The 22,882-nt window shown below is 46.0% G+C and overlaps 2 protein-coding genes across 7 annotated transcripts in view; one reads left to right on the top strand and one right to left on the bottom strand.

Moving 5' to 3' along the window:
* FHDC1 (FH2 domain containing 1) overlaps positions 1–17,760 on the bottom strand; it is a 39,850-nt gene extending 22,090 nt beyond the window's left edge. For 3 of the 6 annotated variants that reach the window (XM_032465068.1, XM_032465088.1, XM_032465089.1), the window contains exons 1-4: positions 15,749–16,057; positions 10,566–11,190; positions 1,073–1,134; positions 306–408 (exon numbers count right to left, since the gene is read on the bottom strand). In XM_032465068.1, the coding sequence (XP_032320959.1) occupies positions 306–408; positions 1,073–1,134; positions 10,566–11,054 (654 nt within the window). In that variant the 5' untranslated portion in view covers positions 11,055–11,190; positions 15,749–16,057. Of the gene's footprint in view, positions 1–305; positions 409–1,072; positions 1,135–10,565; positions 11,191–11,911; positions 12,829–15,748; positions 16,058–17,135; positions 17,290–17,405 lie in introns of those variants that run through there. The other 3 variants (XM_032465079.1, XM_032465075.1, XM_032465080.1) reach the window with 3 other exon arrangements.
* On the top strand, positions 14,170–17,129 carry LOC116659280 (E3 ubiquitin-protein ligase Hakai-like). The gene is made up of 3 exons (XM_032466646.1): positions 14,170–14,311; positions 15,650–16,370; positions 16,890–17,129. Exons 1-3 carry the CDS (start codon positions 14,170–14,172, stop codon positions 17,014–17,016), a joined length of 990 nt encoding a protein of 329 aa, XP_032322537.1. The 3' UTR covers positions 17,017–17,129.
* Positions 17,761–22,882: the final 5,122 nt, after the last annotated feature.

Raw genomic sequence — 22,882 nt, 5'->3', positions numbered from 1 at the left:
AATCACCTCGACAATCCAATGAGGTAAGCATCGTTAGCCTCACTTTACAGGTGAGGAAATTAAAGTTCACAGGACTTAAGAATCTTGCCCAACTTTCTCAAGTAAGGGAAGAGCTCCACTTCAAACCTAGGTTCTCTAATTCCATAACCCAAACTCTTTCTACTGGGTAACTGTTTGCTGTTATGAGAGAAAACTCTGGCTCTGAATAGGAGAGTGCCCTTCCCATGTGAGTTCTGGCATTCCTAAAACTATTAAACTTTCATCATCACTCCTAACATCTGAAACTCATGCCCCAAATTCCTTACCTCCTCTGACTCTGGCAAAAGCTTCAGAAACTCCCGCAATGTCTCTGATCCATAATGCTCACTCTTTCCTTGATGAATATCTTCTACAATGGACGGAGGAGACCTTGAAAAGACAGTGATCAGATTCCAGGTCACATGTGCTGGAGTGCCAGAAACACAAGCCAGTGGAAATTAAAACAAATCACCTCCACCCTCCTTCCCATCCCGCCTCCTCCCCAGTCTGATGGGCGGTCTTGTGTCAGCGATCGTAACAGCCTCACTGCCAGGGAAAGCGAGAACCCTGGTATACCAGAGGTCCCTTCCCCTAGAAAACCATCCTTGGGCCTCCTAGAGAGGTCCAGGTGGCAACCGCCCCTGGAGGCTTCTTTGGGAGAAGGAAAGCAGCTCTGTGGAACCCCTGGAGCCAGGGCCTGCTCTTTTCCGCTTTAGAACACCTGAATTTAACCACTGTTTGACTCAGCGGTCCAGCCTCCACTCACGGGACAACGCCACAGATGAATTTATAAATTCCCTGACATACTGGACTTGAGTAGACACCCCAGGGCAATTCTCCCTGGACTCCAAGCCACAAGATTGTGTTTTTATGACAGTAAACAGCAGAAAGTGCCACACACTTGGGGACTCATCAAGCCATGCGTCTAAAAACAGCTTGAAGGTATGAGGAATAACTTTCACTCGTTAGAATCTGCATTTCAGCTCACACCCACAGCCTCTGATGCTGACAGCAAGGACGTGACAAAAGTTTCAAATGTGTGCAAAAATCTTACTTCTTAAACTGCTTAAGAAATATCCCAATGTTCATGTTCCGTTTTGCATCCAAGATGGTAATCTGGAAAAAAATAGAGACACGTAAGATTATTAAAACACAAATAAAAAGAGTTGGAGGGAAGAAGAGAATTAAAATTTATCAAAATACAACACTGATTTTAATGTATAAGAGAATAATTCCCACTATGTATATCTAGAGATTAACTGATATACCTAATATAGTTTTATGAACATCAAAATATTATCATCTCCCCAACTTTCTGCAATGACATATTTTGTTAACTGTAATACTTACACATATCTAATTTAATATTGTATAGTTTACATAAATTATATTAAAATTTTCTAAATTTTGCAATTTCCTCTTAGAATTATACACCCCACAATTAAACACTCCAATTTGGAAATAGATGTCTCAGCATAGCAAGAATCATATGAGATTTGAACTCTGAAGATGTTGCAGAATGAATCCCAACCCTGATTTAGGAATGTAAAAGGACCAACACTGTTACTTTTAAAGATGTAATAACATTCTTGATATTTTTCTAAAGGAAAATTTTATTTTCATTGAAAAAGAATATGTATGTCCTACAGCCCTTTTAGGAGGAGGTAAGACAGTGCCCTACACTTTATTTACTCAGAATTTAAAAAGGAAAACTCTTGTGCTGTATTTCCCCAAGTCTAAGAAGCATTTTTTTTTTGGCATGTGAACATCTCTGCAATCAGGATGCATCTTGCAATACATGCATCATCTTTGATTTAATGAAATATGGTGGCTAGTCTAAGGTACCCGCTAAACCCAGGTTTTTGCTGCAATAGATTTGGGCTGTTTAAAATTACAGTAGTTCCCCCGTTTCCACAATTTCACGTGAGTGAAACAGTTTATTTACCCCGGTCAGCTGAAGTCCAAAAACATGAAATGGAAAATTCCAGAAATAAACACTTCCTAACTTTTAAATTGTGTGCCTTTTGAGTGGAGTGATGAAAGCTCACGTTTCGTGATGAGAGTGTATCCTGCATATGGTGTCCCTTAGTCACTTATTGGCCATCCTGGTTATTGGGCTATTGTCATGGTATCACAGTGCTTGTGTTCAAATGACCCTTATTTTACTAATGGCCACAAAGCATGAGAACAGTGATGCCGGCAATTCAGATGTGCCAAAGAGAGGCTGTAAAGCGCTTCCTTTAAGTGAAAAGGTTGGAGTTCTCGACTTAACTAGGAAAGGAAAAAAATTGTATGCTGAGGCTGCCAAGATCTACAGTAAGAACAAATCCTCTATCCATGAAATTGTGAGGAAGGAAAAAGAAATTCATGCTAGTTTTGCAGGTGAACCTCAAACTGCAAAAGTTACAGCCACCGTGCATGATGAGTGCTTCGTTAAGATGGAACAGGCATTCAGTTTGTACAATAAGGTATTTTGAGAGAGAGACCACATTCATTTAACTTTCATTGCAGTATACTGTTATTGATGAAATAAAAATTCACATTCTAAGGCAAATCAAGGAAAATTTAAACATTCTCTGACCTTTGGCCTCCTCTCTTCCCTTTCCTAAGCACCATGTATCTGCCTTGTGCATCAACCAAACCTCCCCATCGGCAGAAATACCTGCTCAGCCATTAAGAGCAACATTTTCCTGTCATCAACAAGATAACTTCTTAGGAGATAACCTTCTTCTTAATCTTGTAAGAGGCCACCATGACCGATGACCCACTCTCGCTTGGTATGGGCAGATCTGGATTCTGTAAATTGTCAACATGTCATTTAATGCACAACCCTCTGTCTCAAAATTTATATAACTGTGCTTTCATCTCAAATGGGCAAAACAGTTCTCAGAGCTTTCTGAAAGGCTGTTTCCGGGTGATAGTCCTCAGTTTGGCTCGAATAAAATTTTCAATTTCTTTCTTAGATGGACTGATTAATGTCTGGTCATCGACATTATAACTGTTCTATTTTACTATTCCTTATTGTTGTTAATCTCCTACTGTGCCCAAGTGATAAATTAAGCTTTATCATAGTTACATATCTATAGGAAAGAACACAGTACAGATCCTCCTCAATTTATGTCCCGATAAACCCATCATAAATTGAAAATGTGGAAAATGGACTTAAGACACCTAACGTCACAGCTTGGCCCAGCCAACTCAGAATGTTTACATTAGCCTGCTGTTGGGCAGAACCATCTAACATAAAGCATACTGTATAACAAAGTGTTGAATGGCTCATGTAATCGACTGAATACTGTACTGAAAGTGGAAAACAGGTTGCCAGTGAATTGGCTGTTTATCCTCATGATCACGTGGCTGCTTGGGAGCTGCCGGGCTGCCCCTGCCCAGCATCACGACAGCGGACTGGACTGCCTATGGTTAGCCTGGGAAAGGATCAAAACTCAAAATTCCAAGCACAGTTTCTACTGAATGCCTGCTGCTTTCACACCATCGTAAAGTTGAAAAATCTCAAGTCGAACCATCACGGGACAGTCTGTAGATACAGGGTTTGGTACTATCCACGGTTTTAGGCATCCACTGGGGGTCTTGGAACGTAGCCCCCCACAGATAAGGGAAAACCACTGTGATAACCTGGAAGGGCTTTATCAGACTAGAAATAAGACATAAACTTTCTTTGGGGAGGTGGGTGGTGTTACATACAGAAGCAATTTCTTTGAAAGTAAATATCCAAGATACATGGAGGAAAGATAACTTTAAAAGCCTGCAATTTTTCCCATTTGTTTTTTGGAAAAGGGAGACTAGCTAAAATGGGAATGTTGTCATAATGTTCTTCCCTTCCAAAAGTATGTGATTCATTGTGAGCAAAAAAGAATCAGGTTTCAGATTAAATTCCTGATCTCTGGGCCTGCTTCTAAGTTTATAAGAAGCAGCAAAGACTGTTAACCAAAGTTAATGGGACTTCCTGGCTACAAGGTTAAATTTTTGCAAGAGTATGGTTGCCTTCTTTTGAAGACTAATCTTAAACAATCACATTATTTACTATCCTAGGGGTTTATTTCATGTTAACACAATCACCTGCCAGCCATAAAATAAACTCCCAAGCTAAAAGAACAGGCTCCTTCTTGGATTACAGTTCAAGTTCGGTGTGAAGGGAGGGGAGAGGAGGGGGGAAAGAAAGGGTGAGAATAAAACCTGTCAAACTCAACATCCTTTAAGAAGAAAGCTCATACCAAAAAGAGGAATCTAAATTTAAGACAGAAAACGATGTGCTTATCATAATCCACAAATTAAAAGCCACAAGTAAGAGCTTGTATATTGACCTGGCTATATACACGTCCGAAGAGCTTTCTCTGCCCTCCCTTCTACTTGGAATGGAAAAAAAAAAAGAAACTTTTTTTATATTGCTTTCACTAAATTACCACCTCCTGCTGTAGTTAGCCCTTGATGGCAGCACTCTCCTCCCCGCCCCTACACCCCAAGCCCCACCTTCACCCTCTTCACCCCTCACCCTCTGGGACTCTGTACACACAGCCTAGACCCACCGCTATTGTTGCCGAAAAAGTGATGGAGAAGTTACTTGTATTGTCCCTATTTGACAGATAAGGACACTGAGCCTCAGAGGTGTCATTTTATACCTTCCCCAAAGCAGTACTAGAACTGAAAGTCTCCTGGGTCTCTCTGGTTCCTGTTCACTCTAGCTCTTGTGGCTTCCAACATCGCTGAGGATATAGGAACACAGACAAGCAGGGAGTGGTCCTCCCCCAGCCCAGGATTCACACTGGGGCATTTCTCCAGGAACTGGGGCAGATCTGTAGGGAGCCATCCGCAGGGCCTGGCCAAGTCCCCTGGGGACCCCAGAGCTGTATCTCTGAGACGAAGGGCAGAACGCACGTTCCCTCCAGCTCAGACGGCCACCGGCCGTGCAGCTTTGGGCCACCAGGGACAGCCCTCCACGCTCAGCCCCAGGAGGGTGGGGGCGCCACACTTGGGGCAGCCGCTGTCTCCGCAGCCTGAAGCAAGGCTTCAGAAACTGCTCACTAATTTAAGAGAATCCAGCAGTACTCCTAAGGAAGAACCCAGGCTGGCCATCGCTGAGCACCTGAAGGGCAGGACAAATCCCAGCGCCTCCTGTGAACAGCAGGAAAGTGAGACCGCTGATAAGGCAGCGGGGACAGTGCCCTCCTCTCTGGCATCCTCCACTCTGCCAGGTGCGCGGACCGTCTCCTCCTCATAGGTCATCCCGCCTGAACCTTCTAAAGCACTGTTACAAAACAGTCCTTGAAAGAGGGTTATCGCTACGCGTGTAAATTAGCTTATCTTACTTCCCAAAGGCTTGCCGCCGGTTCAGGACCAGCAGTTCAGAAACCCAAGCGTGTGGGACTGGTGATGCTTTGAGTCACTCCCAGCGACGGACTCCGCAGGGACTCGCTGGCTGCACAGGCTGAGACAAACGGCCCCAAGAACAGGGATGAGCTGACCTGGCCCCCGCCCTCCCCATAAGTTCAATCAGTCCACATCTACCGCGCGGGACGGCAGGCCTGCCGAGGCAAGTACACTTGGCATGTACAGAGCTCTTGACCTTTCTCATTAAAGGCCCACAGAGGGGTTATGCCATCCCTGGAGAACAGGGGAGTGAAAACGGAAGGCAGGGAGCTCCCCTCAGCACCTCCAGAGAGGTCCCACCTGCTACAGTGACAGTCCCCCCCAGGCTGCCAGGGTGGGTTGTTCTGACCCCCTGAAGAAGGGTGTGAATGGCTACCCCTCCCCCCACCAAAACCTCCAAATAAGCTCTCCTACTTTCTTCTACAATTCATCTACCATCAATCCACTGCAAAGTCTGTCTGCCATCTTCATTAAGGAAGAAGAAACTTTTCTATTTTAGTTGTAGTAAAATAACATTTTGCATCTTAACCGTTTAAATGTACAGTTTGGGGATGTTAAGTACATTCACATTGTTGTGTAACCATCACCACCATCCACCCCCAGAACCCTTCATCTTGCAAAACTGCAACTCTGTCCCTGTTGAACACTAACTCCCCATGTCCCCTCTCCACCCCGAGCAGCCACCATTCTACTTTCAGTCCCAGTGAATGTGACTACTCTGGGTACCTCATGTAAGTGAAATCCTACAGGATTTGTCCTTTTGTGACTGGTTTATTTCATGTAGCGTAATATCCTCCAAGTGACAGAAGAGATTTTTAAACCACTTTTGTTTCAATTTGTCAAAGAAGGCTTCCTTATCTACTTAAGCAACACTAAATAGTAGTTATTTCATTCCTATGTCAAATCTAAAAAGCAAAATTTAAAAAATCATCCTGTATCCTCTAATATAGACTTACTAGCTTTTGGGTTTTGATGGATTTCCATTCTTTTTTTTTTTTTTTTTTTTGGTTGGCTATGCATTTGGAAATGTTCATCCCCCTGCTCTGAGGAATAAAAAATGAAAACCCAGTTGAAGCTTTTTTTTCTTTTCCCCAAACATTGCAAACACTCTACCTAGTTCTAGAGTTCTGGATTGAGCATGTCTCAGAATTCTGAACATCCTGGAGTCATTACAAAAGTTGAGAAAGAATGACTGATACCTGAATTACAGTGTGGGAGAATAACATTACTTCCCATAAGTTTAGAAAAACCAGTCTTCCTTCCATTTTTCCTTCCTCTTTCCTTTCCTCTCTTTTTCTCATAAACAATTTTAATTATTTCTTATGTGGTTAGTTAATCAACGTTAATTGTAATATTACTACAGACAGCATAGTGCATGACCTCAAGTGTTTCAACATTTATGTTTTCTTTTTCATTTTTTAATTTTAGTTTTATGGGGCTATAAGTTAATTGAAACTATTAAGATATTTAAGGTCACAGCATGGTGATCTGATCTATGTATACATTGTGAAAGGACTCCCCCCACCTAGCTCATCACCTCACTTATTTAACTTTTTTTTTCTTTTTTTTTTTTTTTTTTTTGGTGAGAACAGTGAAGTTCTACTCTCTTGGCAAATTTCAATTATAGAATACAATGTTGTCAACTACAGTCACCATGTTTCACATTCCATCCTCAGACCTTATTCATCTTACTGTATTTCCACTGTGGACTTCAATTTTTATTTATCATGTTGATGCCTTGTAAGATAGTCCCTTCATTCTCTCAGTTTAGTTCCATCCTCTCAGTGACCTTTAATTTCCTTGGAGGACACCAAACGGCTAAGACCGTCCTCCCCTAAAGAGCGGCTCAGATTCTATAGGGAGTAAAGTGTAGCCCCAGCCAACGAGCTCTGCAGGCTGGGGGGGCAGTGGTAACAGATGGGTGGGGAACTCCTCAGAGCTGAGAGCAGTGAACTCAGAAAAGGAGGTGGAGGTTGAGTTCAAACTCTTTACTATTATCCCCGGCAATATTCTTTGTTATTTCTAATTACTTTATTACAGTTTAGTTACTACTGTAACATCTGTAGCCTCTTCAAGTTAACTTTAAGCCAGCAAAGATACAAGGACAGTAGTATTTTGTAACCTTTTCTCCCCTTACTAAATGTTCTAATTTACTATTTTAAGTGTCGTTCTTCCTAAATTCAGCCACTTGTAAATTTCAGTCTGTGTTAGACTGTCACTCTACTGGGCTGTGACTTCTTTAGAAGAAAATCTAATAAGGGAAGAAAACAGCATGGACTGTATTCTTTCACTGATAAAAAGCATATATAATACTTCTAGCCCTGTTGGAGATGGCATGAAAAATGGAACCTAATTCTGGATAACTCTCTGCTTATAATACTTGCCCTACCTGAGTACTAAAGAGATGAAGAGCTAGATTATCTTATGTTACACAGTCATGATGGTTTAATTTTCCTTCCTAGTTATGCTGTCTCTCAGATTAGGACCCACATGTGTTAAAAGTAAAGATATCTGCACACTCACATTCATAGCAGCTGTATCCACAGGAGCCAAAAGGTGGAAGCAACCCAAGTGTCCATCAACAGACTGACCGGATAAACGAATTGTGGTCTATACATTCAAGGGAATATTATTCAGCCTTAAAATTCTGGCACATGCTACAACACGGACAAACCTTGAGTATATTATGTGAAGTGAAACAGTCCAGTCACAAAAAGGCAAATACTGTGTGAGGTCCCTGGAGTAGTCAGGTTCATAGAGGTAGAAAGAAGGGGGGGCTGCCTGGGGCCAGAGGGAGGGGAGGAGTGAGGAGTGCTTGTTTAATGAGAACACAGTTTCAAGATCTTGTGGTAGCTCACACCAAAAAAAAAAAGCATTAACAATGAATATGTGTATGTTCATGCATAACTGAAAAATTGTGCTCTACCCTGGAATTTGACACAACACTGTAAAATGACTATAACTCAATAAAAAAACATTTAAAAATTTTAAGAAAAGAAAAAGAAAAAAATGAGAACAGAGTTTCAGTTTTGCAAGATGCAAAGACTTCTGTGGATGGACGGTGATGGTGGTTGTACAACAATGTGAATGGTCTTGTGCACTGAACTGGATACTTAAAAACGGATAAGAGGGTAAATGTTGTGTTACGTACATTTTACCACAATTTAAAAAAATAATTATTCAAGGTGGGGAGGGTATAGCTCAATGGTAGAGTGTGTGCTTAGCATGCAAGAGGTCCTGGGTTCAATACCCAGTGCCTCCATTAAAATAAATGAATAAATAAACCGAATTTCCTCCCCCCAAAATAAAAATAAATACATTAAAAAAATTTTTTAAATATTCAACCTCAGGTCTTTTTTTAAGTTAAAGAAAAAAGAAAAAAGCAGAGATGTGCCTAGGGCATAGGGGTGGAGGGAGGCGGGGACAAAGGCTCTTCCTTCCTGAATTTTCGATCTGGCATAGAGATGGACATTTCTGTCGGGAAAAGATGCCACACTTCCTGCCACTTCCTCCCTGAGTGGCTCTTAACCTCTCTGGAAGTCACGAGCACAAAGCAGCAAGCTCCACATAGCCCCTTTAACTATCACTGGCAAAATAAATGTCCCAGTTGACAAAGGACACTGCCCACTCTAATCTGGCCAGCTGCCCCCGCCCCGCACCCCCTGGAGCCGGGGGAGCCAGACCCCCTTCTGTCTGTTATGCAGCTTTCCTAAGATACGTGCTCCGCTTCCACGTGCCCATCCACTCTTCCCTTCAAAGTGCTTGAAGGCCAGTAAGCAGAGCTGGGCGACAATGGTGAGAAACGGCCTTCTGTACAGCCGGGAGCCTCTGCTGGAAGCTGGGGCAGAGGCCAGGGTACTCAGGAAGTGATTTCTGGCTCCTTCCAATACTGAAAGGATGTGCTAAGAAGTAAAAGGTCTTTGCATAAAGGAAAGCGCGGGGAAGGCCCTGTTCAGCACAGCAGGGCACGAAGGATGTCCTGAAGACTGCCTCTCAAAGCACCACACACCTTACGCCTGGTTCTAGTCTGAGGTTCTCTGCTCTTCATCATAAATAGACTCCTGGCTATTTCAACAGGGGACCACACCGCCAGGTCCAAGGGCCCCCAGGTGAATTCACAGAGAGATGTTAACACGTTCCTGAGCCAAACAGGGAAAAGAGGTCAATACTGTCAGCTCCAGAACTCAATAATGCAGAAGGCTGCTACTTCACTCCAGAGCCCTGCCCGCTCTCTTATCTACACCGCTCCATCTTTGACCCAGTTTCTCTGCTACTTTACAACAGATTAAAAAAGTGATTTTTTTTTTTAAGTGGGCAGAATTCTTTTTTTTTAACCCCTGGCTTCCCAATGATCTCTTCTAGCAAGTAGAGGTTTCTTAATTTACTTGCATGTTTCTAAACAGAGAGTACTTAAAAAATGCAATTTTTGACTCAGTTTCTATCATGTATGGTGACCTGTCGCTCTGAGGCCACACTTTCATCTAACTGCTTACAATTCGCAAGCTTTATATTTTCTTCAAAGTAACACATTTAGCGTTAATTGGAGATGTGCTTCCTAGAAAGTCTATCTGAAAACAGCTTTATGCTTTGGCCCTCTGGAAACCTCTGCTCCACACAGGCCAAAATTTAATTCAGAGATCTGAGGAATGAAGGCCACACCTCCAAACATTTGTGGAAGGAAAACTGGAGGGAAAAATCAAGAGAAAATTCTAAGGATGTGCATGATTTAATGATGTTATTTAATAAAGAACATTTTGTCTCTGGAAGCTCTAGTTAATCTCAGATAATGGAGTTCAGAAACCCAATTTTTTGTTTCAGTGGAGACTGATAATGCTGGACTTCAGCAGAACTGCTCCGCCACGGGGAACAGCAGATGTGCTGGAGGCAGGGTGGTGCTGGGAGGCCGGAGAGCAAGGCCCCCAGATAGCATGCTCTCCGCATGAGGTCATAATCCTCTGGGATGTCTGGGAGGATGCAGCCTTACACTTTTTGGCTACTCAGCTCGAGCTCATCATAGAAAGCCCTTTCTACCACTTCCAGAGCACATTCACTTGCACTGTCTTCTTTCTTAGTGATTCTAGCAGGTTTGGAAACGTAGACACATCCCCAAACACAAAACCATGCAGCCCCCAGAGGGTTATCCCTCTGCAGTCCATTCTTACCTCTTCTCTCGCCTCCCTGAAGGATGCATTTGAAGTCCCGCCTCTCTTAGAAAGGGGAGACTTGGTGGTATCTTCTTGCTGCCCAAATAACTCCTCGATGGTCTTTGTATCGATTTGGTAGTGATGCTGCTGCCTGGCTGCCAGGGTCCAGATGTTGGTTTTGCCACGAACTTGTTCCTCTGGGATGGTTTTCCAAAAAAAGCTTCTCATCCGTTTTTTCTTACCAAGGTGGCTGAAGCCATTCAGGTGATTAGTGGGGGGTAGTCCTGGGGGGGGAGGGGGGACCGGAGGCCCCCCAGGCAGTGGAGGGGGAGGGGGAGGAGGAGGAGAGGGAGGAAACCCTTCCCCCAAGAACGGACATGGTGGAGGCGGAGGGGGTGGAGGTGGAGGGGGTGGTGGTGGTGTTTGCCCGATCATGAATCCAGCTGCCGGGGCAAGAGTCCCATTTTCTTTATCACCGACCAAGGAGACACAATTCATAACATGCATAGTACTGTTGCCTTCTAAGGAGATAATTTCTCGACCTTGGGGAAGCAGACACAAACATCAAACTTGTGGCATACTCTGCCACCCGCTAGTCTGCCGCCAGAGGAAAAGCAACTGGGTGGTGTGTCATCTTCAAAACCTACAAAGAGAAAACAGCTTTAAAAACAGTGCAGGAAAACATTGCAATCCTAGCTCTTCCCTTCCAAGGCCAGTGCCAGTCCCCCCAGAGCAGCTGGAGCTTAAACTCAATGAGGGGCCACACATCCAAGAGAGCTTTCAAAGGGACTGATAATACTCTAAATGTGAACCAGATTTTACTACCTGGAAATGCTGCCAGAGCAGCAGCAATAAATTCAACTTGGAAACCTTCCATTCATCAATAAAACACATATTTATTGAGAACCTGCAATAGGTTCAGCAAGTATTGCTCACTTAATGAATAAGCTACTTGTTCACTAACTGGCTCATTTTCTCTGGGCAGTGGACCGCCCCCTGCCACCAACCCCTAGGGAAATTACCCAAATGGCTAAGGCGTTAGTGACTCTGCCTTTCTCCAGTTCGGACATGTCCCCTACAAATCAGTGGGTCAAAGGGCATCCTCCACCTTGCACATAATAGGCAGGGCATTTGGGGACGATAAAGTCATGGCCAAACCCACTCTACTGGGGTCAGGGCCACCTGGGGTCCCCCCACACTTGAGGATGCCGCGCCACTTCCCGGCAAACAGAGAAGAGAACAGCAGGCATGAAGGCAGAAGGTTACGACTCTAAATCAAGCTTTACTGCTCACGGTTTTAGAGAAGTCCCTTCACCTCACTAGACCGGCTTTCTCATTTGTAAAATTAGGAGGTTGGGACTGACCTCCACCATGGCTTCCAACACGATCATTTTGGATTTCTAGTTAAGTCACTCTCTGGAGACCATCAGAACTTCTCACTGCCTCTTCTGCTTCTTCGGTGGCACTACTAGTGGAGAAGGCACAGGTACACGAGGGTATGCTGCCCGAATCACCCTGCCACACGTCTGCCCTCACCCACTCAGTCGCTGACTTATCCTGGTGGCTTGTGTTTTTATTCACTTTTAAATGTTTGGTTTTGGTAGTTGGGTTCCTGCGGACCTGATGTGAAAACAGGGGCAAAACAACTGCATTTCTTCAGATCTGATCTGAGGGCAGGTAAGTAGGGACAGAGAAGACAGGACCCATGCAGGCTGTGGAGTGAGCACCCCGACTCTGTGGGGACTTGTCCTCCAGGTCATTAAGGGTCACAGGGAGGGGTTTTTTAGACTGGATTTCTGAGGGTAATTATCCCTTTACAGCGTTATTGTTCAAAGCTCACACTTACATTCATCAAGCAGTACAGGATTCTACAGGAGTAAATGGTCTGATATCACTAATTGCCTTGGGAATGAGAGTAGAGACTCCAAAAAAGAGGCTGCTTTTCCTCAGATCTGTTCTGCTACTTCTCTAGATGTGCAACCTGAGGGGAGGTAGGCTTTTTAACCTTCATCTCAGCATCTGCATCTATAATATAAGGACATACCATCTCATCGGTTTGTATAAGAATAAATGAGCTGGTACACATACAGCCCTTACCAAGACACCTGGTGTGTGGTTAGCCATCATTAACAACTGGTATCATATGTGCAAATGATTTCTCTTTATTTTCACAGACACTACATTTGCTTTAAAATATGTATTGGGTTTATAGAGAAAACGCTAAGTCCCCCTGGCTACTAGAAACACACCTTTAATATTTCCACTCTCTGCTTTCTAAGTCACCAGGTTTGTGAGTTTTGTCCTATTTCAATATTTAACATTGTATATTAAATTATCTCTATATTACAAGAACAAAAGTTTTCATGAAACATAAATACTTAAGTTCTGAAAATTATATATAGGGAGAAAACAGCATTTCCAATCAACTGGATACCTAGTATTATGATTACTGTTAACTGGATAACTTGTTTTATTTTTACCATTTTAACCATTTTTATGTGTACATCAGTGGCATTAAGTACATTCACCGTGTTGTGCTGTTATCACCATGGGATAGTATTTTAGAAAGTAAAACTGAAAATATTTACTCAAGCCAACTTACAGCTCACTTTAGATGCAACCAGCTTTTAAAAGGAGTTTTCATAATTATCATTAGGAGCATAACTAGGCTGTTTTCATAGTTGGCACCCCTAAAGCAAATGACTCACTGTCAATTACAGTTTATAGTTATATTTGAACTCTTCTTTTCTCAAGACTGTACAGGTAGTCTTGGCAGTTTATCCTTACATATTTTAAAATATTTCTGTACATAAAACATCTCATGTATAGAAGAATTGCTAATCCTCCAATTCACCTCCAATTCCAGATATGCTGACTTGTTTATAGATTATCCCTGTTAAGAATGGTGATAAGCTAAAAAAGTCTCCATTTTAGAAGGCAATAACTCATTCAGTGCTGTGTAAGTTTAATGACACAGCTGGGCCGTTAACTCTCACATAACAAATGTAGAGACGCTAACAAAGAGTGAGAAAGTCTATCCCCTTGGAGGTCCTGCAACACCACCACCTTCTAACACCAGAGCCCCAAAGCAAATAAGTCCTTTTGAGTATAGTTTGTTTCACAGAGGAAGTACCAGATTAAAGCTTGTCAAAGGAAACAGTAACACGCGTTAGCTGTGCATCCGTAGGATTCTAACCACTGCCCCATCTTGAGAAAGAATGTTATTTTAGAAAGTTAAAGGAACAAAAGAAAATTTACAACATTGTTCCTGGTATGTTGTCTGGCTAATTTTTTTTCCCAGGGCAACATACAAGAATCCTAGGCCCCCCACAGATTCTAATGAATAAGTTCTCCAGCAATGATTAGCTAAGATGCTAATGATTTTACTACAAGCCTCAATAGGGCTTTGACAGGGCTTCCCCCTTGGGCCAGGATTTCCAATGTCAAAGAGATGGCAAGAAAAAGAGAGTGCAGACAGACCTTCTAAACCCTTTCCAGTCTCACGAGATATTAAAACAGGGGATACACAAAGAGCATTTGATTTACTATGGTATTGTCCACAATAAAGATGCAAACTCCCCGAGTCTGCTGGGAGAACACAGGTGATGCAGCAACCCTAGAGATGGCTGTTTCTCACCGCGCGTGGGCAGCTGCCGGCAAGGACAATGGAATTAGCCTTAGGCTCTATCTGCAAAATGTCAAGGGTCCCATCAATCTCCCCAGGGCAAAAGGAGACAGGCTAGTATTTAACATCTCACCTACAGGTTGGGGACCTCAGCGGCAAGGAGGATGGGTGCTAAGGTTGACAAATGCCTGGCCTTGGAGTAAATTGTAGAGCTGCCACAAGTCGTCGAAGATGGGAACTTCCTCTTCAAGTCCTCTAGGTGCTAATCATAACCCATCAGATATGAGTCTCAGTGAAGGACCTTCCTGGGGGCGGGGAAGGCTGTAGCTCAGCTGAGCATCTGGCAACTACGTGAACAACTTTTAATAAGGAGATGCTGTGACCACGTCCCCAGCGTTTAGCTGATCAGCCAGCAAAAATCTTAGAGTGAGAATGTTTATAAGGGTTGTCAAAGAAGCCCTCTGGCCCCTCCTAAACTCTCCTGTCTAAATTAGCCAGCATTACTCTGCTCTTAGTGTCAGAAACATTGCTGAAGCTCCATTCTCTTGAAGGGAGTGGGTGGGAAGGAAGAAAAGAGACTGCATGCTTCATTTCACGGTGTATTTAGGAGGAAAACACATTCCTGAAAGGCTATTCAGAGCTGAGAGCTTTCCTGAAAGAAGGTTAGTGGGGCCTTGTTGCTCAGCTGGTCACCCACCCCCTAGGTCAACAATAATCAAAAGTAAACGCCAAGGAAAACCTGCCAGAAAAACCTTTCCCCTTGATTCCTGACGTGTGTCACCGATGAGGTGGGAGCAGGAACGGCTGGCCCACACCCTTTTGCTGACAAACGGGGGCAGAGCAAGCCGGGTGTGGAGAGAAGAGACAGGAGGATCACACGGCCTTATTTTATTTGAGGGAGAAGGGAAGGTGGGGAAAGAAAAGACAGGCGATTCGAAAATACGGAATTTCTGCTCTCCACCAACTCACTGGGAACAGGCTCCTCCCCCCCACCGCCTATTTTCAAAACCTTTCCTGATTTTCAAACACAGAATGTCAACCGCACAGTCGCACTAGAGCTGACAACATCCAACTCCTCACCATGGCACTCCTGCCGGCAGTGAAAGAACCCAAGCCTGTTTCCAGTCAGCGCGTTTAATCTGCAGCACAACATAAACAGTTCACAGATGCCCCTGAGCGAGCGCAACTCCCTGTGAGCAGAGGAAGAACGCCCGTTTCTGAATGTGCATTTTCAGTTTCTTTCAGTATCCCCAAACCCGGGGGGGGGGGTGCAAACGAGCGCCAAAGGATGCTCTAGAGAGAGGGAAGGAAGCGCTCGCTTCTCATTCCAGGAAGACAACAGTGGGTCCGTGGAGGGGGTCACAGACGGCGGAACACTAGGGGCGGTCTCTGTGCTAACAGACGTTTGAAAACGGACTCCTAGGTCCTTAAGAAATTCGGCGTGGGGGACGCCAGGATCATGATCTCTTTCACAAAGTCTGGACGCCCAGCAGTCTCCTAAGGCTCTGCACTGGCGAGCGGGCCACTGCGTCCTCCTGCCCCCAACCCCTGGTCCCCGTTCCGCACCGCCACTTACCAAAGCGCCACCGGCTCGGCCGCACAAAAGGTTCTGAGGGCACCGCGCCCGCCGAATCCCCGGGGAGCCTCGGTCCGCATGCGGTGGCAGCAGAGGGACGCGAGTGGGCGGTCCCCGCGGCCCGTGCCAGCCTTAGCACGTCCTTATCTGGACGGCGGCCGCGGTGCGCGGCCCAGGTAGACGCCCACACGCACAGCGCAGGCTCTGCGGTGGGGCCGGGGCGAGCACGGGGGAGAGGCCGCAGCCCGCCTCGCGGGGACACGCTGGCCCACGGCGGCGCACCGTCGGACCCTCCGCCTCCCGGGAGCGCCGAGCGTGCGCGCGTCTTCGAGCAGAAGCGACTGGCGAGTCCGCCGCACCAGCTCGCCCCACCCCGGCCCCCGCGGAGGTCGCTGGCCCCGCCCCTCGCCCCGAGGGCCCCCGCCTTAGAGCCCCGCCTCCTCACTCGCCGATCCCCGGGGCCCGCCCCCTCCGTGGGGGGTGGGGTGGGGCCTTACCAGGCTCCCCCAAGCGGAGTGGGGGATTCACTAGGGAAGGTGCCACTGTGCTTGAAGCAAAAGTGGGGTCTCCTGGTTTGCGCGTTCCTCCTCCTCCTCGAACCTCCGCGGCGACACCTCCCAAGGTTCGGGGTCGGGGTCCAGGGCGCGGGGGAGACAGCCTCACGGCCGCAGTGCGGATCAGCCAAAGGGAAGAGCCAGCGAGAACACAGAGGGGAGACTCCTGCTGTTTGGTCGTAGGATTAAACCGAGAGCTCGCTGTCCCCGAGCTGGGGCACCGCAGCGGCTGGAGGTGACCCGCCAGCCTACATGCTTCCTTCCCTAAACTTCCACAAGCGCAGGGCTCAACTTCTAACCTGAACTTCGCATAGCCAGAGCGAGCGTGCCCGAGCGAGAGCCACCTTGTCCTCGGTCTGCATCACCCGGACGCGGTCCTGGCCAGCCCCGCACCCACTGCCAGGAGGGGCAAGTCGTGGCTCCCTGCTGGCCAGGGACCCGGCGCGGCACCCCCAGTAGCGCGTTCTTGGACGGGCGGGGATCAAGTAGAGGCTCAGTTTATCCAAAAGTCCTGGCAGCCAAAGCTAAATCAGCCGGCCCGGGTTTAACACGGAGGCGGCCCGCGACCTAGCTCGTTCTCCGTCCAGATCCGCGCGTCTTCGCCTCAAGAGACCGATCACTGTCCTCTGCGGCCCGGGGAGTGCAGCCGCCAAAGTTGGAGGAGCCCAACCCTCCCCAGCCTTCCCAGTGAGGCTGAAAGGCAGCCGAGACTGAGCGTCGCAGCCCAGGTCCTGGCAGATCCTCGCCCCCGGCCCTCTAGAGCCGAGGCGTCTCGGTTTCACGGTGCCCCTGAGCGGCGATGACCCTGCCTGGGCCGCGCGGCTCACACTCACCCGCAGCCGGCGCTCCCCGTGCGCGCTCCTCTCTGCCCGCCGCCCGCAGTCTCCCAGCGCCGCCACCTCCTCCCGGGTCACTGCAGCCTGGGCTGCCCGGGACCACAAGGGGGCAGGGCGGCGCGGGGCGGGGCGCAGCCGCTGCTTCAGGTAACAATGCTGCAGACGGGGCTGCTCCTAGTGCCAGCTGCAAAGGGCAGCACGCGCTTTTCTGCTCAGCCCTTCCTCCCTCCCACCCTCGAGCACCAACGTCGGCGCTGCGGCTCTCACCTCCACCTGCGTGGGGCCCCGGGGGCCTGGAAGCCGCCACCCGGCAAGCGGCTGACGGTATCCGAAGCCTGGCGCGGGGCGGGACGGCCCGCCACTGAGGAAAGTAGGGGAGGCAGGGGACAGAGATATACGGACCGCGAAGTAAGGCCAGGTGTCCTCGTGGAACCTGCAAGGGAAGGCGCCAAGCTGGCTCTTCACCGGCAAGTACCTTCCACAAAGGAGCCTCTGCGGCAGCCTCCCGGACACCCTCCCCTGCGCACACGCGCGCGCACATACATGTGCGCACACGCACATTCATGCACGCTCAAACCCCGAGTGCGCATACACAAACGCGGGCCGGGCCACCCTCTGCCCCCACCTCCCCAACCGCGTGGCCGACTCCCAGTCGGACTTGAGCTTCCCAAAGGTCAGCTCCTCCCTGGTACCTGCCAAATGTAAATCTGTTTGTTTTTTTTTTTCCTTTTTAATTTCCTCAGTGATTCAGTGATGATGGTAACAGAAGCCTTTCAGTTATATTTAAGCAAAAGAGAGAGAGAGAAGAGAGAGAGAAAAGAAGAGAAAAGAAGAGAAGAAAAAGTCCACTCCAGGCCTGATCGCTTGAACAGACGCTGTCTGGGAAAAGCTCCTCAAAGGAGGAAACGGGGGGATGGTTTAATCGCATCTTTTTTTTCAAAGTGACTTGCGACGCTAGGCAGTGAGAAACGAGTAATCAAAGAAAACCTATCCCAGGCAAACCGGCTGGTGGGAAGTCAGCTGCAGGGGTGGGGAGGCGCCCTCTGCGGGGATGAAGTCATAGCTACCTTTGGCTCTGTGATCCCAGATAACAGACCAGGGCTTTGCCAGCTTCTGGTGCCTGATGACTTCCCCTTTCCCCACCCTGGTCCTCAGCCCCTGAACTCCCAGGTTAGAATTCCCAATCTCCACAGGGATAGAAGAAAGAGAAGCGATTAGGGTAAAACCGCAAACAAATGAAAAAACAAAAAACAAAATCGTGCCCATCAGTAGCCCATTTCTTAGCCGTGAACCAGCCTTAAAACAAAACATGAAGGAAGTAGATCCAAGTTAGACCACAGAAAATCTCACAAAGTGGGAAGGGTAATAAAAGAGAAGGCCCTCTGCTCAGGAAGTTGACATTGACCCCAAAGGAATAGTGACCGTGCAGGCAAAGGTCAGATCAAAGAACATGGAAAGTGAGGAGCTAATGGCGCCCTCGCATTTTCTGTCACCCTGGCCAGATGAGGAGTCGATACCCCCTGCACACTTCCTGCTCTTCCAGCCCCCCTCCAACCTGGGCCTCCCCATCGGGTAGTGAGTGTGCACTCTCAAACCAGTTACTTTTTTGAAGGGTCAAGTCCAGTGACCCATCCTCAGCCCCTGGGCCCTTTGATCTTTCCACAGCATCCTGGCCCATCGGCCTCTCTCTGCCTCTCCGGTATCCTCTGCTGGCCCTTCTTCCTTTGAGGACAGTGATTGAATCTTTCCAACTCTTTCTTTCCCATTATCCCATGGGGACTGCCTTCCGACTTCAACCTGGAGGGGTCCAGAATTTGCTTGTATAACTCATGAGGGAGATTTTAAAAGAAAAACAATAAAAACTTACAAACACAGGGGAGGGTATAGCTCAATGGTAGAGTGTGTGTTTATCATGCAGGAGGTCCTGGGTTCAATCTCCAGTCCCTCAATTTAAAAAAAAAATTAAATAAAACCTAATTACCCCTCCCCAAAAAACAAAAACAAAAACAAAACAAATCTTACAAACACAACACCAGCGATATGTCCTTGGAAGTGTCTGGGAAAAGCGAGGGGCATGAGAACTTGAGCTCCGAGGTAAACCCACTTCCAATTTTACCTCTATATCAGAGATTCTTGAATCCATATTGCCCCTGTCAAAGCTCAAGTCCAAGTTAATTGTCGAAAAGTCAACTCAGCTGTCTCTCAAAACTAGTATTCTTCCTGCCTGCACCCCTTTCTTAAGACCTGATTTTTAAAATTCAAAATCCCAGCTTTCCTCTGGGTTCTTTTTCTGTTTTAAATTCCTTATATCTAATTACACCCAATTGTTGCTCTTTCTCAAGTAAGATCTCTTGCATCTGTGCTTTATGTCCACAGCCACTACACTAGCCCCGATCAGAGGAAGGGGGAACCAAGATTTTTTTGCTATGTGTCAGGCATCGCACTTGCTTCTCACAACCATCTTAAAAACCCCACTTTCTGTCTTTTCCAGCTTAGACAAGTTAAACTGGACTCCTGCCTTCCCACTGCCTGAGCATTCCTTCTGCCTCTCTTCTCTTCTCCTGACTCTGCTGTCAGGTCAGTGCTTTTAAAATCTGATGGCATCATGTTACTTACCTGTTCCAAACCTCCATATAGGTCCACATAGTTGCCTCCAGGGAAGAGGCGGCAGTCTTCAGTCTGACACTTGGGTAGCACCCTGCCTCCACCTTGCTTCCACAATCTGAAGCATCCCATTTTGCTCAAGCAGCATTGTGTGCTTCCCTGGAATGTGATGCACTCATTTTGACTCTTATTTTCTGTGTTGTGCATATTAGGTGGCAAAAATACTTGAATAGAGCAGAGTGCAACTCTCAAATACAGTTAATTTCCCATTGATTGGATCTGAGACTGCCAATCTAGCGGATAATTTATTCTTCATTTATTAATTGTTAGCCACGCCTTCATCTCAGCTAAGTTTGTGCTCGGGAGTTAAGATCTGCCATTCAGTTGTATCCCAGAAATATGCCTGCCCCTCTATCTGCAAGGAAGGCTGGAAAGATGCCTGGAGTCAGGCTGCCCAAAGTCCAAGCAGCCCCTGGAATTTGTGGCTTGGAGTTTATTGCTGCCACTGCCAGGCTCTTAAGCAGGGGGCAGTGTGGCCAGACCTCTCAGGATGCATGGCAGGTGCTTAGAGTGGCCTCCCAGGTGCCAGCTCTAAGCCCTACTATAGAATTCTGTTTGCAGCCTTTCCTTTCCTCTCCCAGGCTGTTCCTTCCGGATTGCTCCATTTCCATTACCCAGTTCATTTTCTTTCTTCTATCTTCTCCTCCTCAGCCCTGAGAGGTTTTCATTTTCTCTGTCATCAGACTTGAATCTGTCATTAGGAGCCACTAGACAAAGCCTTCCAACTAAAATGAAACAAATGTCAGGATCCGTTCTAAAGAATACCTTACAGCTCTAAAAAAGGCTCGTTTGCTCAAGGAGTAAGTCTAATCCATCAGCTGACTTCTTGGAGCCATGGGGCCAGAATGGACACAAAGAAATGAGTCCCCTCGGGCAAAGGGTTGAGACATTACACTGATTTTTAAACCTCTCTCTCTCTGATACAGACTGAGCTTTATTTAATTTTTACTCTTCTTAAAACAGATATCTGATGAGATCAGCTGTTCAGTAGATTATAGGCTATGTCTTTGCTCTTAAAACTGGAAACTGCAAAAGAAACAAACAAATGCTACCAACTCTGTAGTTGGACAGACTTGCAGACAAATGCAAAGACTCAAAAACACTTCCAGCACCAGCCATTTCAAAGAGAAATTGCTAGGCCTTGTTTACTTCAGAGGATGGAAAGTGTAAAACAAATAAAATCAGTAGAATTTTTACTGTCACTGTGAATGCAAATTTGCAGCCAGTATCTTATTGGCCAAATGCTGACTGCATTACTAGAATTTTTCAAACAGCTTTGAGCTGAGAAAACAATGCTTTATTTTTGTAGGCTAAGAAATTTAAATAGCAAGTGGCCTTTAAATATAGTAAATAATGACTAGGTTCTGATTGTTAAGAGGTAGACACTTTGTGTCTGGATGCTAAGTAGTGATTTCTGAAAGTTTGAAATAGAAAATGTTTCCACACGCGGTGCTGATATCCGTGGAGGCAGTTACGGCATTTCCTTTGCTGGAAATAAATACAGGTAGTTTGTCAATAACAATGCCTGGTTTGTTTGAGGGTAGGAGGGATTACAGACAATCCTTGCCCAATGTATAGGACTGAGGTAATTATGACCCTGGTCCCCATGACCCTTGTCCCCATCTGTCTTTTTTAGAGCAAATGGTCCGTTTTCTCCTTTTTAAGGGGTGTGTATGTGTGTGTGTGTGTAGACAGGGATGGAAGAGGAGACTAAAGTAAGAGAAAAGGTGTCTGTACCACTGAGTTTTCACCCAGAAAACCTTTAGCTGGGCTTTTTCTTAGCTTACAGTTGGTGCAGTGGTTAGAAACCTGGTTGGTATTAATTATAAACGTAACATCTGGCTGTTATGACATTCAATTTTTGAGGAGAAAAAGAGCTTTAAAATGTAACATGAAAGCGTATCACTTTTTTCCATTATCCATCATCAAAAACAAGTCTGTGAGTTTCACTAAAAGGAATTAAAGAGTATATGTCAGATGCCAATTTCTTCCGCTACAGGTTCCAACTGTTTCCAAGTTGTTTACCTTCTAAGAAGTTAGAAAGGCAAACAGTAATTTGAAACCATAACACACACAGTAGAAGCTGTCCACAAACAGAAACCCAACGAACAAACAATATTGAGATGTGATGGGGTGTGTGTGTGTGTGTGTGTGTGTGTGTGTGTGTGTGTGTGTGTGTGTCCCTGGGGAAATACTATGTGCATGTCCGGTGCAAGACTTGGTAGGGCATATGAAGGTGGGAGAAAGGACATGCTGGTGACTTAGCAATTTATAAAGCCATTTTTACTCACCTTGGAAACTGAGTCTGTACTTAAGTCTAGTGGACCAGTTATAAACAATCTCTCTGCACTAAGCTTCCATTTTAATCAGAAGGTAAATACTCTGGATATGATAGCAAAGAATAAAGCCAGTCCACAGCAATTAGTATCTTAATATTCCTCAAGCCAGATTTATAAAAATAATGAAAAAGGAGCATTTTTGGAGAAAGTGAAGAGAGTGAGCTTTCCGGTGGGAACACCATGATTCAGGGTTTGACCAACTTTGGCCACAAAGAGGACCCCTATCAAAACACTCAGCATCAACATTAGGTCACATATGTATCGTCAGTGGGCTGACCAGGCTAAAACTGAAGAGGGTGCATTGGAGTGGAACCTAGGACTTCCCTTGGGAACCTTGAAACACTTTACTCCTAGCTTGCTGGTTTCCTCCTGACCCAAGAGGCTCCTCGATTTAATCTGTGTGGTGCTACACGTTCAGTCATTTGTAGTTTTAAATGGATGAAAAAATTTCCCCTCACATTTCTAAGTTTGTTTTATCTAGTGTTTTTGTGCCTCTGATCAACTTTTGTGAGTTAAATTGTATGTCATTTCATAAAATAAGAGCAAAGTTGACCTACACAAAGTATTTCTCTGTTGGTGGTGATTTCTCAGGATGAGGCTAGGGAAAAGAGCAAATGACTTTATTTTTCATTTTTCTTGTTTGGTTTTCTAAAGAAAACTCTGGACTCACCGCCCACTGCATCCCTCTGTTAAAGGCACAGGTGGACGGATTTCTGAATTTTTGACTTTTGAACTGTGTTG

This window comes from Camelus ferus, chromosome 2 (genome assembly GCF_009834535.1).
Source record: "Camelus ferus isolate YT-003-E chromosome 2, BCGSAC_Cfer_1.0, whole genome shotgun sequence".
Lineage (NCBI taxonomy): Eukaryota > Metazoa > Chordata > Mammalia > Artiodactyla > Camelidae > Camelus > Camelus ferus.
The sequence above is the reverse complement of the archived record's forward strand: the minus strand, read 5'-3'. Positions and strand labels throughout refer to the sequence as shown.

Coding starts and splice junctions, on each gene's coding strand:
- LOC116659280 (XM_032466646.1), top strand. CDS start 14,170: ATGGCTGTTTCTCACCGCGCGTGGGCAGCTGCCGGCAAGGACAATGGA. Junction 14,312..15,649: donor ATTTAACATCTCACCTACAG/GTTGGGGACCTC, acceptor TCTTTCACAAAG/TCTGGACGCCCAGCAGTCTC. Junction 16,371..16,889: donor CCGCGGCGACACCTCCCAAG/GTTCGGGGTCGG, acceptor TTCTCCGTCCAG/ATCCGCGCGTCTTCGCCTCA.